The 16,495-nt window shown below is 41.9% G+C and overlaps 1 protein-coding gene across 4 annotated transcripts in view; it reads right to left on the reverse strand.

Moving 5' to 3' along the window:
- LOC109932287 (transcription factor Dp-2) overlaps positions 1-16,398 on the reverse strand; it is a 189,224-nt gene extending 172,826 nt beyond the window's left edge. For all 4 annotated transcript variants that reach the window (XM_048604636.1, XM_048604638.1, XM_048604635.1 and 1 more), the window contains exon 1: positions 16,230-16,398. In XM_048604636.1, coding sequence (XP_048460593.1) covers positions 16,230-16,232 — 3 coding nt within the window. In that variant the 5' untranslated portion in view covers positions 16,233-16,398. The remainder of the gene's footprint in view (positions 1-16,229) is intronic.
- Positions 16,399-16,495: the final 97 nt, after the last annotated feature.

Consider the following 16,495-nt stretch of genomic DNA (forward strand, 5'->3'; position numbering starts at 1 on the left):
AGGGTCCGACCTGAAACGTCAGCTTTCCTGCTCCTCTGATGCTGCCTGGCCTGCTGTGTTCCTCCAGCTCCACACTGTGCTATCTCAGACTCCAGCATCGTCAGTTCTCACTATCTCTCAAGTCATATAGATGTTGTTTCCATGTTTGGCTAAAACCAATCAAATTGTTGACGCAAACAACAGTTACATATTCCTTCAATGACTTTATTGGTTAATTGCTTGAATGTTACTGGTTACTTTTCATGCCAAACACTATGATTTTGCATTGATAAACGCCATCTGGAATTACAAAAGCCAATATTTCTTTGGCTGTATCAGTCAACAGAACTGGCCAATATCCTTTCATCAAGTCAATTTTTGTGACAAATGGTGCATGCCTTATTCGTTAAATGCAATCCTCTGTTGTTGAAAGAGGACTAAAAGGTCACAACGATTTGGTAGTGGAAAAACCATTCCGTTATGTGTGATAGCACTTCCTGATACTGAAAAACGAATTTAAAAAAAAAGACGGGGAGTGCTCTTGCGTTGCAGTAATGGTGTCCCTGACTCTGATCTAGGAGGCCTGGGTTCAAGCCCACTTGATCCAAGGCACTGAAGAATATCTCTGAACAGGTTGATATAGAAAAAAACTACAGGAAAAATACCTAAAACAGATCCAAGGATGGGTCTGCAAGTCTGTTTCTCCCGGGCTAGGCCTAACCTATGTACGCCATGAACAGTGGCTCTGTTTTAATGTTCAACAATAAATGATGTTCCTTTCCAGTCTGCCTTCCTGGATTATTACATTAGTGACAAGAATCAAGAGTAGTTTCAGACAGCCTTGCTTTTCAACAAACCCAAAAAGACCATGGCGAAGAAATGTTGAAAATGCTGCTGTTTGGTAAACTGGAACTTTAGATGCAGGTGTGGAGGATTGGCCCGAGTATGCCAACAAGTGAGATATTTCCTTCAGGCAAACGGGATGGAATGGGACCACTCATAAAAAGTTTTCCTCTTGACTGTTTATGGGGTCCTGACTTTCCACATGGTAAAGCATTTAACCTACCTGGCAGCCCTGGAGTCAGATGAACTGATGGATATGATAGCGGACCACCACCAAACTATCTGCTGTACTGCAGCATTACAGGTTTAACATGGCACAGAGACTTCCTGGGAACCAGTTACTGAATTTTTGACAAGACTACAGAAATTGGCAGAACACTGAGTAGAGGTCAGCACTTCAAAAAATGTTAAGGGAATGTTTCATTTGCAAAATGAATAACATCATAACGCAAAGGAAGCAACTGACTGAACCAGATTGGGACCTCAAGAAAGCCATAGAATTGGCCCTTTCCTGCAAACAAAAGTGGAAAAGGAGGCTCAGGAGCTTCAGGCATCCATAGGCAGTACAGTCTCCAACATTGGGCGACCCTGTGGTGCATAGCTATGTCCCACTGGATGATGCCCACAGTCCTGTTTGTTGCTAAGGAAGGGGAACTGGAGTTGAAGGCTGCAAGGTTCCAGAACTGGATAGGACTTTTCTCCAAAGTACAGTGAGAAACAAGAATATCCATGCTGCAACTTGTGGTCACAGAGTTCGCCCCAGAGAAGGCTACCGAAACAGGCAAAACGTGTACTGTTCAGGATGAATGGTGAAGCCATTTCAAGGCAGGGCTTTACAAATAAATTAACCCGAAGATGAAGAATTGATACGGGTAAATTATATCATTGCTCCCAAAGTGGTCCCAATTAAGATAAAAACTCCAGGTGAATTGCCACTCCCTACATACGGAGGTAGACACAGGGGACAAACCTTTAGGCAACTCTGGTTGGCATCTTGCCTTTAATCCTGCAAGACACGAAGGTTAGATTGGCACATGCATTGGGGAGCCCTTGCGTATTACTGGGAGCACTGCATCACCAGTTACACATGGGAAACACTCCCCTTAATGGTGGTACATGGGACAGGTCTCAACCTTCTGGGAAGGGACTGTCCTCTTGGACCACAGAGTCATAGTTATAGTCACAGTCATACAGCACAGAAACAGACCCTTCGGTCCAACCAGACCACACCGAACATAATCCCAAACTAAACTAATTCCACTTGCCTGCTCCTGACCCATATCCCTCAAAACCTTCACTATTCATGTACTTATCCAAATGTCTTTTAAATGTTGTAACTGTAACCGCATCCACCACATCCCCTGGAAGTTTGTTTCACAAGCAAGCCACCTTCTGTGCAAAACATTTGCCCCTCATATCTTTTTTAAATTTCTCTTCTCTCACCTTAAAAATGTGCCCCCTAGTCTTGAAATCCCCCATCCTGGGAAAAGACAACTACCATTAATTCTTACTTATACCCCTCAATATTTTATAAACTTCTATCAGATTGCCTCTCAACCTCCAATGCTCCAGTGAACAAAGTCCCAGCTTATTTATAACTCAAACCTTCCATACCCAGCAACATCCTGTTAAATATCTTCTGAGCTCCCTACAGCTTAATAATATCTTTCTTGTAACTGGACGACCAGAACTGTACACAGTATGCCAGAAGAGGCCTCACCAATATCCTGTACAACCTCAAAATGACTTCCTAACTCCTATACTCAAAGGACTGAGCAATGAAGGCAAGCGTTCTAAACGTCTTTTTAACTACCCTTTCTGTATGCGATGCAAACTTCAAAGAATTATGTACCTGCATCCCTAAATCTCTCTGTTCTACACCAAAACACAAGGTCTTACCCTTGTTTGTTGTATCAAAATGATGGGTCTGCAGAACTGTTTATCTCAGATTGGAACTGGTCTATGCAAGTCACGAGTACCATAAAATCATAGAATCCCTACAGTGCGGAAGCAGGTTATTCAGCCCATCGGGTCTACACCAACCCTCTGAAGAGCATGGAGATATCATGAGATATCAAGAAACAGTTGGAGGCACTGGTTCTGCAAAGGCCATGGGCCCTGACAACATTCCGGCAATAGTACTGAAGACTGGAGCTCCAGAACTTGCCACTCCCCTAGCCAAGCTGTTCCAGTGCAGTTACAACACTGGCATCTACCGGACAATGTGGAAAATTGCCCAAGTATGTCCTGTACATAAAAAGCAGGACAAATCCAACCCAGCCAATTACCGCCCCATCAGTCTACTCTCGATCATCAGTAAAGTGATGGAAGGTGTCACTAACAGCGCTATCAAGCAGCACCTGCTCAGCAGTAACCTGCTCAGTGACGCCCAGTTTGAGTTCCACCAGCTCCTGACCACATTACAGCCTTGGTTCAAACATGGACAAAAGAACTGAATTCCAGAGGGGAGGTGAAGGTGACAGCCCTTGACATCAAGGCTGCATTCGACAGAGTGTGGCACCAAGGAGCCCTAGCAAAACTGGAATCAATGGGTATCAGGGGGCAAACTCTCCAGTGGTTGGAGGCCGACCTGGCACATAGGAAGATGCTCACAGTTGTTGGAGGTCAGTTATCTCAGATCCAGGACATCTCTGCAGGAGTTCCTCAGGGTAGTGTCCTAGGCCCAACCATCTTCGGCTGCTTCATCAATGACCTTCCCTCCATCATAAGGTCAGAAGTGAGGATGTTCGCCGATGATTGCACAATGTTCAGCACCATTCGCGACTCCTCAGATACTGAAGCAGTCCTTGTTCACATGCAACAAGATCTGGACAATATCCAGGCTTGGATTGGCAAGTGGCAAGTGACATTCACACCACACAAATACCAGGCTACAATGATCACCAATAAGAGACAATCTAACTACTGTCCCTCAACATTCAGTGGTGTTACCATCACTGAATCCCCATATCAACATCCTGGGGGATGCCATTGACCAGAAATTCAACTCACTACATAAACACAATGACTATAAAAGCAGGTCAGAGGCTAGGAATACAGCAGTGAGTAACTACCTCATGACACATCACCCCCCCCGCCCCAAGCCTGTCCACCATCTACAAGGCACAAGTCAGGAGTGTGATGGAATACTCCCCACTTGCCTGGATGAGTGCAGCCCCAACAACACCCAAGAAGCTTGACACCATCCAGGACAAAGCAGCCCGCTTTATTGGCACCACATCCACAAGCATCCACTCCCTTCACCACTGACGCTCAGTAGCAGCAGTGTGTACCATCTACAAGATGCACTGCAGAAATTCACCAAAGATCCTCAGACAGCGCCTTCCAACCCGATAACCATTTCTATCCAGAAGGACAAGGGCAGCAGATACATGGGAAAACCACCACCTTCAAGTTTCCCTCCAAGCTACTCACAATTCCGATTTGGAAATATATCGTCATTCCTTCACTGTCACTGGGTCAAAATCCTGCAATTCCCACCATAATGCCATTGTGAGCCTACCTACAGCGGGTGGACTGCAGCAATTCAAGATGGCAGCTCACCACCACCTTCTGAAGAGCAACTCGGGATGGGCAATAAATGCTGGCCAGCCAACAACGCCCGCTTCCCACAAAAATTAAATTTTACAAATTTTACTCGATATGAACTTGTTCCACTGCTCCCACAAAACTTCTCAATTTACCAAGTCTCTCTTTAATCCAGATCTGTGTAATGGGACCACTTTGTAACGGCCTATTAAAATTTTCGCCTTCATCAACCCGTCTGGAATTCAAATAGTATCATCAGCCAGCATCACTGACTGACTTGCTCCATTATCTCTGAATACCTTTATTGGCTTACCCCTTGATTTGAAACAGGAGATACCTCTGTTTTTGATAATAAAATACTCAGAACCTCTAATGGTTTGATTCTCCTCGACAATATTTGAAAAGAATTTTCACAACCTTCTTGAGCCGTCTACCCTGCTTAGTACATTCTAAGGAAACATTCTCTTTATAGTATTGCTACAATACACCTATACTCCCTTTCCTGATGCCCCCTTGCCTGAAGATTCCTTCAACATTAGGGGCGCCACAGTGGTTCAGTGGTTAGCACTGCTGCCTCACAGCACCAGGGACTCAGGTTCAATTCCACCCTCAGGCAGCTGTCTGTGTGGAGTTTGCACATTCTCCCTGTGCCTATGTAGGTTTCCTTCCACAGTCCAAAGATGTGCAGGTTAGGTGGACTGGCCATGCTAAATTGCCCATGGATGTGTAGGTTAGGTGGATTAGCCATGAGAAATGCAAGGTTGTGGGGGTTATGGGGGTTCTGGGTGGAATGCTCTATAGAGTCAGTGTGGACTTGTTGGGCTCAATGGCCTGCTATAGGGATTCTATGATTATGTGAATTGCAATCTGTCTCTCATTTAACTTTCAGCAATTGGATTTGATATGTCAATCTTATTAAAATGGAAGCACATGAACTGCTTTATAACACTTTTTGTTTCCAGCACTTCTCCTTTATTACTTTGACATGTTATAGACCAGACCAAACCCCCCCAAAACATATCAAGGAGATTGCCTAGACCCTACAGTGGCTCAGTGGTTAGCACTGCTGCCTCAAAGCACTAGGGACCTGGGTTCGATTCCACCCTCGGTTGACTGTGTGGAGTTTGCACATTCTCCCCGTGTCTGCTAGGGTTTCCTCCGGGTGCTCCGGTTTCCACCCACAGTCCAAAGACGGATTGGCCATGCTAAATCACCCATAGTATTCAGGGATGTGTAGGTTAGGTGGGTTTTAGGGGGAATGGGCCTGGATGGGATGCTCCGAAGGTCGATGTGGACTTGTTGGGCCGAAGGGCCTGCTTCCACACTGTAGGGATTCTATGATATGATTCTAACTTATATCTTGTATAAAGGTGCTGCATTCTAGATGCAATTTGATTGGTCAGACTACTAGGCTTTAAGTAAAATACACTTTATTCTTCCACAACAGTTAATATACAAACTAAAAAATGAATTGGCATGACTTTAACTCTATCAAAATACTTAAACAAGATAATATATTAGTTAACACTACTCATGAGCTCTTCCAATAAAGCAGCATCAAACAAGCACACTCTTGGCAAAGGCAAATTCAGCAAAACAGATTTGCTCACTTGCTATCTCCTCAGTCCAGGAGAAGGAACAAAAACAGAATTAATCTAGCAGCAGGGAGAAAGAGAGAGCTGTATTTAGCAGCTTCAATGCCAAAACCCCAACTTCAACAACTGGAAGTAAAACTAAAACCCTGGGACTGTGTGAGCCTGACTCCACCCACTCATGCTTTTTTTTGTCTAGTTTTTAAAAACCCAAAGTTATTTATTCAGCTTTCACTGAGCAGACACCTTGGCACAAGGTTTACAGCACCCTCTCTTCAAAGGAATCGGGACAAACAAACCCTCTTAAAGGCACATACCGTCACACACATCCTGCTGTATGTTGTCTAAAATTGGCAGCTCTTCGATCCCTCTTGGCTCTAAGTTTTATGACTAATTTGCGTTCTCTAATCTCCCTGTCTCTTGGAAGTTCAGTTCTTCTAATTCCACCTCCTTTTGTCATTTTCATCTAATATAAGTATTTTAATTTCTCTTTTTCTCTCCAAGTCTAGTTTTTTCTCAATTTCTAAATGTATTTTAGCTAATTCCAGCTTTGACACCCCAATTTCAGGTTTTCCTTCTTCCAATTCTAAATGTTGAACAATCGCTACAAGTATCTCATCCTTATGAGATTCTGCTTTTGCTTTTACTTTTACCTTCAATTTACCAGTTAACTCTCAGATTAGTTTTAATCAAAGATTTTGAGTAATTCTCTACAGCATCTTCCACTTCCAGAAAACTCATAGCAATATTCAAAACCATCTTAGAATTCGGCACAATAAACCTCACCACAAAACAGCCGTTTCATGTCCAAATCCACCATGTACCTGTCACTTTAAAAAGAAAGACACAGATCCCTCTTAAATCCAGTGAATTCACATTCTGTCATATCCCAGCTGATGTTCCTACTGGACAAATCAGATATCAGACTGAAATCTGATTTGATAGATCACTTTTATTCATCAAACAAGGTGATCTTTCACATGCAATGCTGCAGATTTGGTTCCAACAGCACAACAGAAGCGTATCATGCAAAAAAAATTCAGATAAAGTAGAATCAAACATCTTGCATATGGCACCCATTTAAAAGGTCACCGGGTAACAGTAGCCGTTTTACAGTATCAACTAAGAATAATTCAAAAAGGCAAGATGCTGAGACAAATAATTCCAACTCAAACCATTTGGGAAGAAAACACCTCTTGAAGCAGATGCAATGAGGAAGAGAGAGACATGACATCTTCAAAAAGCTTGTGGTTGTCTGGAAAGTAACTAAGCTGATATAATTCTACATCTGCAGAACAGAGGCCAAGAAATTTTCTCTCTCCCTGCTGTTCTGCAAAATCTACCTGTATGAGAAAACACTATTTATTCAACTGTAAAAGCCACCACAGCTGCTCGATCTGACTTCATGTGTTAACCTCTTCACATCCGCCACACAGAACTCAAGTAACAGGCCCTAATGGTGTACCATAGAAGCATATTGGGGCTTTATTCAGAGAAGTATTCTTCTGTCTTATTATTGCTTGTTTAATCTTGATACTTATAATTTCTTGACACTAACTGTATGCCTTTAACCTGAAGAAACCTCCAGTAATGACTTGTAATAAACTAATCGTTAATGTGTTTAACTAACATTTAACTTACAACTTATCAGTCAGTGGAAATTTTATCCTACATACCCCATCAAAACTGTTCATAAGAATAATAATAACAATAAGCAACTTGATCAAATTTCCTTTTAACCTTCCATATTTTAATAAAGAAAACAAGTTCTTATGTGGCACCATATTGTAAAAGCCCTTCATCCTTGGTCTGATCTATTGAATTTTTTCAGTGCCAGCTGCTTCCCTTGGATATCTTGTCTGAAGCAAGACTCTATATAGAACACTTCCTATGACGCTCCCTGTGTTTAGGGCAGAGTACATCAAACTATGTTGGCATACTACTTTAAATACTTTCTGAGGGACTGTCAATTCACTGTATTTTCTTGTCTCCTGAACTTATTGATTTCTTGTTAGGGTAACATTGCTGACAAAATGCACACTTAAATATTTTGGTCATACTCAACTTAAGGCGTTATTTTACTTACTATAAGCCAGAGTACCATAATATTCCATCTGGTCACCTGGTTACAGAAGCATACCCAAAGCTGACAGTCAGATTCCTAGCAAAACTGTTTAAATTATCTACAATCCTGTCATTATCGAAGATCTTCCCTAATAAATTTCAGGACATTTGAGTCCAGAACAAGATTGCCCTCTCTCACATAATGTGACCAATGATAAATCCAACTCAAAGGAACATTCCTGTGCACTTGGGATTTTCATCATTTTAGATCACCAATGTGTTTCTGCAACTGGACTTTAGCATTCCTACTGCATATTCACTTAAGATGCATTAAGGTTCCCCTGACCCAAAATATGTCCCTGTTTTGAGAAAGTCTGTCGAATTGACAACCATTTTTGGCAATTTTCCCCAAGGGCTACTATTTATTTGCATTGCCCACAGTCGTCCTCCTAACATGACATTTTATGAGTAAGAGTGCCATAAGCTCTCAGACAGTTCGTCACAGCTAGTAACACAGGTGCATTTTGTACTGCGTAACAAGAGTTCACTCAGAGCTCAATGCTTTAAAACTTCACTTCATCTAACAACAAATTTCCTTTACTCACATATTTGTGGTACTCACAAACAGGGCGATTCTCACCTGAATGCATTTGACTGTTAATATGCTAATATTTCACTTGCATATGGAGAACCCAATATCAATCACAACCTGGCAAAAATATCAAAAAAATTATCTTTTGTAATTGCTCTGATCCCTAAAATGACATGAATCTCCTAACAATTATTTAGAAAAGGGTATTCTGCTGATTCATAGTTTTGAATTTTCATTGTCCTACACGATTTAAAATGAAAACACGCTGAACATCAGAACGACAGACCTTAGATCATTCTAGGTACATGTTAGCAACCTGCTCAAAGAAGTTATGACACACGGTCAACAAACAGGAGGCTGGAAGAACACAGCAAGCCAGGCAGCATCTGGAGGAAAGGAGCAGTCAACGTTTCAGGATTGTCTAGCTTAGATTCCAGTGTATGCAGTTATTTTTTGTCTCTAACCAAGTTATGACACACCGCTGCAGAAGGAGTGACTTGCACCTGGGGCTCCTATCCCAGAGATAGGGTCTACTACCAGTACACCACAAAAGCCCCCTCTGGGTCATTGTGAGCTTTATCCTTTCACCTCCAATAATAAACATTCAGCCTTTTGTTTTAGGAAGCTAATCTCTGTGGTGACATTTATTTTGTTTTCTCTTTTCCCCCTGAACAGAGGCGGGGTGGAGCGGGGTGGTGGAGAGAGATGGAGTGCATGCGTGCGAGAGAGGGTGAGTGAGAGTTTTGAGGTATATAGAGGGACAAACATATGTATTTATTTCTCACTGATTATGTTAGCCAATTATTGCATCTTTATTAAATACTTTTTAATGACAAATCAATAATTGTACTTATTAAAAAGCCTTGTTGATAGATCTTCTGTTTAAAACCTGATAAACCTGAGGTATTCAGTCATCTTAGTAATGGGAAAATGTGCTTGTATTTTATGCTGTGACCCATGGAGTAATGGGACTAGTTTCCATTCCCCATCACTCCTGCCTTTACATACTTCATTTTCTCCTCATCCCCATGCATAGCATTTAAGATCCTTTTCCTCAATTATTAAATACACTAGCAACCTTGTCCACTTGATTTGGGAAAGTTCCTATTTGCACTGACTTGTAGCACAGTCTCTGATTTTAATTCCAGCCTCCATTGCATCTACCGCAGTCAAAAACAAGGCCTTCAGCCATCTATGCACTGCATTCAGGAACTTTCTTTCTGAAGTTTTTCACCTCAATGCACCTTTCTCTACCTTTCAGAAGACTCTCTCATGCCTAACTCTACCCTTTTGGTCACCGTCTACGATTCTTCCCCCACCTCTACTGGATGGATATGTAGTATCTGGGTGCACTTTCAAATGAATGTACGTCTTTAAATAAATAAATACTTGTCTTTAAATAAAAAAAAGGCAGCATCTGTGAGAGACAGAGTTAACATTTCAAGACCGATATGGCAATATTAGCCAAAATCTCTGTTCTTCTTCAAATAGACAAAATGGTACAAAAGCTCATCCAAAAGATGGCATCCCCAACAATGTAGCACTCCTTCAGGTCCATTTAGTCCCTGAAGATAGTATTTATTTATTTAATGGTTTAAACTCCACCAAGGTCAGTGTGGTAATTAAACTAAATTTTCACAATTTTTAGAAATCAATCTGAACGAAAACAGTTACTGTTGTGTGCAACATCCAGGCTGACCTGACTTTCTATATAATAAACACATCATCATAGACTTCCCTGTCTGCGTATCAATCAGCCAGCCAAAGAGTTAAAGGTAATCAAAAATAATTTCCATTTAGCAAACAAAGATAGCGTTTCACATATCAAATGTGATATTCTCATACATCAGTATTAATACAGAGTCTGACTGCAAAGGTTTAAGCATTTCCTGATACCACATCCTGTGAGTAAGTTAGTAAATCCCATCAGCTCTGTGTCAAGCTTCTTAAACAGATGTTCAACCAAGTGAATCAGGAGCCAGTAGCTTCGAAGGAGGATTACATCTTTTGGAAGAAAGATGCTTGGGTTAGTGTGATTAGAGCATGTCATTCCAAACACAATCCAGCAGTTAACAGGGTGCACTTGGCCAGCATTGGATTCAGGGTTGAGTAACACTTGAAGGCTTGAAAAGAAATGACCAAATGCTGGGGTTGTGTCAGCTCACGGTCAACACCCGCTATTGTTGTGATTGCAAACTTCATGCAGCTGGTTACTGATTGGGTATTTTAGGGTTTCCCATCCAGCTTTTTGAAGCTTGAAGGATGCTACCCAGCACCATGGGCAAATCAGATTAAACAGGCTCAGTGCTACTCTTTGGCCATGCCCCTAGTCTCACCCCAGCCCTGACCTAAGCAAGACAGGCTCCCTACAGCTCTCAGCTCTGTTTTAGGGCTCTTTTGTACTCCCTTATCCTACCCAGCTGTACAGTTATCAAACTACTGCCCAGCAATCTATGATCTATATCCAAGTCTTCAAACTTCTAGAGGATTGACCAAGCAAACTTCCTTTAAGACAAATCATTAAATGTCAAGCCAGCAGCAAGAATGGGAGATAAGCTTGGTTTTGTCACTTTGGAGAAATCCCTGGACAACAAAGTGTGTATGAAACATTAAAAATGTTACTGAGGGATCTCTGGCTGAATTGTTACATTTATTTCTAACTACTTCAAAGGCTTGTATGTGGTTGTCCTCTGTTTTTACATTCTTTGTTTTTTTTTAAATTTAGTCGCGGGACATGGGCATCACTGGCTGGGCCCAGCATTTATTGTTTGTCCCTAGTTGCCCCTTGAGAAGGTGGTGGTGAGCTGCCTTGTTGAACCACAATCCATGTGCTGTAGGTTGACCCACAATGCCCTTAGGGAGGGATTCCAGAATTTTGTCCTAGTGACATTGTAGGAATGGCGATATATTTCCAAGAGAGGATGGTGAGTGGCCTGGAGGGGAACTTGAAGGTGCTGGTGTTCCCAAATATCTACTGCCTTTGCCCTTCTAGATGGAAGTGGTTGTGGGTTTGGAAGATGTTGTAAGGATCTTTGGTGAATTTCTGCAGTGTATCTTCTAATTAGTGCACACTGTTGCTACTGAGCATCAGTGGTGGAGAAAGTAGATGCTTCTGGATGTGGGTGCCAATCAAGCGGGCTGCTTTGTCCTGGATGGTGTCAAGCTTCTTCAGTGTTGTTGGAGTTGCACTCTTCCAGCCAAATAGGGAGTATTCCAAGACACTTGTAATTTGTGCCTTGCATATGGTGGAAAAGCTTTGGGAAGTCAGGAAGTGAGGTATTTGCTACAGTGTTCCTAGCCTCTGACCTGCTCTTGTAGCCAGTGTTTATACAGTGAGTCTGGTTGAGTTTTTGGTCAATGGTAACCCCCAAGACGTTGATATAGTGAGGGATTCAGTGATGGTAACACCACTGAATGTCAAGGAGTGGTGGTTAGTTTGTCGCTTATTGGAGATGGTCATTTCTCTTCTGTGGCACAAATGTTAATTGTCAGTTGTCAGCCCAAGCCCGTATATTGTTCGGATCTTATTGCATTTGAACACAGGCTGCTTCAGTAGCTGAGGAGGTGCTAAACATTGTGCAATCATTGGCGAACATCCCCACTTCTGACCTTATGATGGAGGGAAGGTCATTGATGAAGCAGCTGAAGATGGTTGAGCCGAGGACACTACCCTGAGGAACTCCTGCAGAGATGTCCTGGAACTGAGTTGATTGACTTCCAACAAGCACAACCATCTTCCTACATGCCAGGTATGCTTCCAACCAGTGAAGAGTTTTCCAAAAGGTAGATTATAATTGTGCAGCCAAAGTCAAGCACTTCCTTCACAACACTAAATAATTGTTCCAGCAAATACAAGTGGTGCTCTTTTGATTACTCCATCATAATTTAAAGCTCTTTCATTCATTCAATCACTTTGAGACTGAATTTCATACAGTGGTCAGAAACAGACATTAGACTGAAAGAATAGTAGCGCTAAGTTTAATTGTGCCATTAACACCCTTGCATAACGTTGTTACTGTGTTACCAGTGGGTGAAAGTCTCATATTGTGAAACAAAACATTTTACAACGTGAAAACTCAAATAGCAAGACAATAATCCGCAACCATTCCACTACTCCATAATAACCTGATACATAAACGCTGCCCCCTCCACACTTCATTTCAGTTCTGATGAAGAGTCAGCCAATGTTAGCTTGCTTTCTCTCCACGGATGCGGCCTGACCTGCTGTGATTTCTAGCATTTTTTGTTTTCAGTTCAGATTTCCACATCTGCAGTAATTTGCTCCTGCACTTAATTTCAATTTGTTGTGAGAACAATCACAGCCATTTCAATGAATTGATAGATACAAATACCACTTCCTGAAAGCCTTTTACATCAATGCGCATGTAGGTACATTGTGATAACTGTACCTGTATATTTCAATCTATCCTCTGATTTCTCCTCTGACAAGTAGAGCGTAGTACAATAATGATGTGATATTCTCTCCCATTGTACCCATTCCAGAAGGTTCTGACTGCACAGACAATGGCAGTATGTTCCATTTATAAACATTTTGAAAGAAATGGGATCAATTTATCATATCCCTTGCAAAGATTTTCAGAGGTAATCTTTGTAACACCACTTTAGTGCCTTATGTTGCAGTTGTTAAGAAAAACATTTAGGAATATACGCACAAACCTGAGTTAAATGTAAACTTAGATCCAATTCTTAAAAATAAAATTAACGGCAGAAAGTTACTCACCATGAAGTTCAAATATAGCATGAAAAACTGTAAATCAATTTAGATAACAAAGCAGTTGTCCTATCACTTCATATGAAATTCAATTATTTCATTTTTTTATTATAATATGTATGCAAGAGGTTTATTGTACTGCAATACCATTCACCATCTCAGAGAGATCACAGATAATTCAGATACAAGAGCTATAGTGAGGTTCAGTTCCTGTTCAATCCTGCAGGGATGCTGAAATACCTAACCTTATTTCGGTTATCACTGTCGGTTAGCTCAGTTGACTCTTCGGCCGGTTTGCCTTGCACAGTGACACCGACAGTGTGGGTTCACTTCCTGCACCGTCTGACGTTACTCTCCTTCTCAACCTCTCCCCAACCTCTCCCCTCACCTGAGGTGTGGTGACCCTTCAGGTTAAACCACCAGCAACCTCGAATAAGAGAGCATCTCTATGGGCCAGAAGGACTATGACAACTTTAAAAGGAGGGAAGGGGAGGTCATAGAGATGTACAGCATGGAAACAAACCCTTCAGTCCAACTCGTCCATGCTGAGCTGATATCCTAAATTAATCTACGCCCATTTTCCAACATTTGGCCCATATCTCTGTAAAACTCCTCCTATTCATATCCATCCAAAAGCCTTTTCAATGTAATTGTAATTGTACCAGCCTCCACCACCTCCTCTGGCAGCTTATTCCATACATGCACCACTCTCTGCATGAAAAAGTTACCCTTCAGATCCCTTTTAAATCTTTCCCCTCTCATTTTAAACCTACGCCCTCTACTTTTGCACTCTCCTACCCAGGGGTAAAAGACCTTGGCTTTTCACCCTATCCATGCCCCTCACAATTCTATAAACCTCTATAAGGTCATCCCTCAGCTTCTGACACTCCAGGGAAAATAGCCCCAGCCTATTCAGCTTCTCCTTGTAGCTCAAACCCTTCAACCGCAGCAACATCCTGGTAAATCTTTTCTGCACCCCTTTCATGTTTAACAACATCTTTCCTATAGCAGGGAGACCAGAATTGAACACATTATTCCAAAAGTGGCTGAATGGCTGGTGACAATAGTGCAGCCTCAATTCCTACATCAGTAAGACTATAGTGACCTTATGTTTACTTTTTTAACAAACAGAGGCGTGATTATATATGGGTACAGAGCCCCAGGTAAGACGGCAGAACAATACACCATTTTACAGTGATACTCTTCATCAGATCTGTCACCGTCTTGAAACGTTAACTCTGCTTTCTTCTCACAGATGCTGCCAGACTGCTGAGTTTTTCCAGCAATTTTAAAAGAACAGTACAGCACAGGAACAGGCTCTTCAGCCCACCATGTCTGTGTCAACCACGATGCCATTCTAAACTAATCCCAAATGCCTGCACATGGTGCATATCCTTCTATGGTCTGACTGTTCATATGTCTAAATGCCTCTTAAACGTTGCTAACATATCTACTGTTTTGTTACAGATCTCCAGTGTCCACAGTTCTTTAATATTTCAATATTACTGTGATGATGATTAAAGAGTTAATATTGACAATGACAAAAGGGATAACTCCCTTGCTCTTCTTCAGAAAAAATAGCATGGGATCTTCTTCATCCACCTGAGAAAGCAGATATGCAGGGTATCAGTATGAAATCTCATGTGAGAGACACAGATTACACTGCCACGTCAGGCAGTTTTTATCCTCAAACCTGGAGTGGGCCTTGAACCCAGAACCTTGTAGGTCAGAGGTGAACATACTACAAACTGAGCCGCAATCGACACCATCAGGGATGGGATGTCAGGAATATCCTCTAAAGGGTAGGAAGAGGACAGGAGGATTAGGGATTCAGCAACTTTGTTGTAGGAAAAAAGGAAAAGTAAAAGTGCCTGGCCTAATTCTGCGGATTTCATTCAGCTATTGTTCTTGCCCTGAAATATTAAAGGGAAACTTTGAAATATCATTGCCAGAATTACTGTTGTTACTAATGTCAAAACAATTTTGCTCTGCTATCAGCCAAATTGCAAAAAGAATTCTGATGAAAAGCCGCTAGAGCATTTCCTCATTTTCTGTTTCCATTTCAGAGTTCTAACATCTGAAGCATTTTGTTTATGCAGTGAAAAGGATTTCCTATTTTAAAAAAAAGTTGAACTGCAGGTTTGGTGATTGAACCATGAAAAGTAGCAAGAGAGTGAGGCTATGCAGATACAGTACTGATGCCTCAAACAACTGAATGTGCATTTAACGTGGAGAGTAGCAGCAAGATACACCTCAAAGAATGTACCAGGAGACAATGTAGCAAAAGACAGAAGTACAGAAAATAGGATCAGGAGTAGGCCATTCAGCCCTTTGAATCCACTCTGCCATTCAATATGATAATGGCTGACCCTCCAACCGAGTCCCTTTGCTTCCTTTCACCCCAAGTTCTATATCTAACTCCTTCTTAAAAACATTCAATGTTTTGGCCCTAACCACCTTCTGTGGCAGAGAATTCCACAGGCTCACCACTCTCTGGATGAAGGAATTTCTCCTCATCTTAATCATAACTGTTCTAACCGCATATCCTTAGACTGTGACCTCTGGATCTGGACTCCCTGGTCATAGGGAACATCCTTCCTGAATTCACCCTGTCTAGTCTTGTCAGAATTTTACAGGTTTCTACAAGATCCCCTGTCATTTTTCTAAACCACAGTGAATATATTCCTAACATAATCCAATGTCACTCTGTATACAAAGAGTCCTGCCATCCCAGGAATCAGACAAATGAAACAGGGATTGATAATCTTCTTTATTTATTCTGGGGCAGCGCCCTGTAGAGATGGAGTAACCACATCTCGCTGTTCAAATAAAAATTAAAGAGAAAAAAACATAAAATTAAAGTGCTTTTGCCACTCACCATCCTTGGTGCCTGCTCCAACAAGTGTCCCAGAAGTAAGCAGCTGCGGCTAGCTGGTACAACCTGTCAGACGGCCTGTTCTCTCCCTCAAACTCTGAGCAAACACTCCACACTCTCAGCTCACCCTCACTCACTCACACCTCACTCCCCACCTGACTTTCCACACTCATTCACTCCCCACACTCCTCTTACACTCACTCCTCTCGCTCACTCACTCCTCTCTCACTCACAGCTCACACTCACTCACTCCACTCTCACTCACAGCT

This window comes from Rhincodon typus, chromosome 13, assembly GCF_021869965.1.
Source record: "Rhincodon typus isolate 14 chromosome 13, sRhiTyp1.1, whole genome shotgun sequence".
Lineage (NCBI taxonomy): Eukaryota > Metazoa > Chordata > Chondrichthyes > Orectolobiformes > Rhincodontidae > Rhincodon > Rhincodon typus.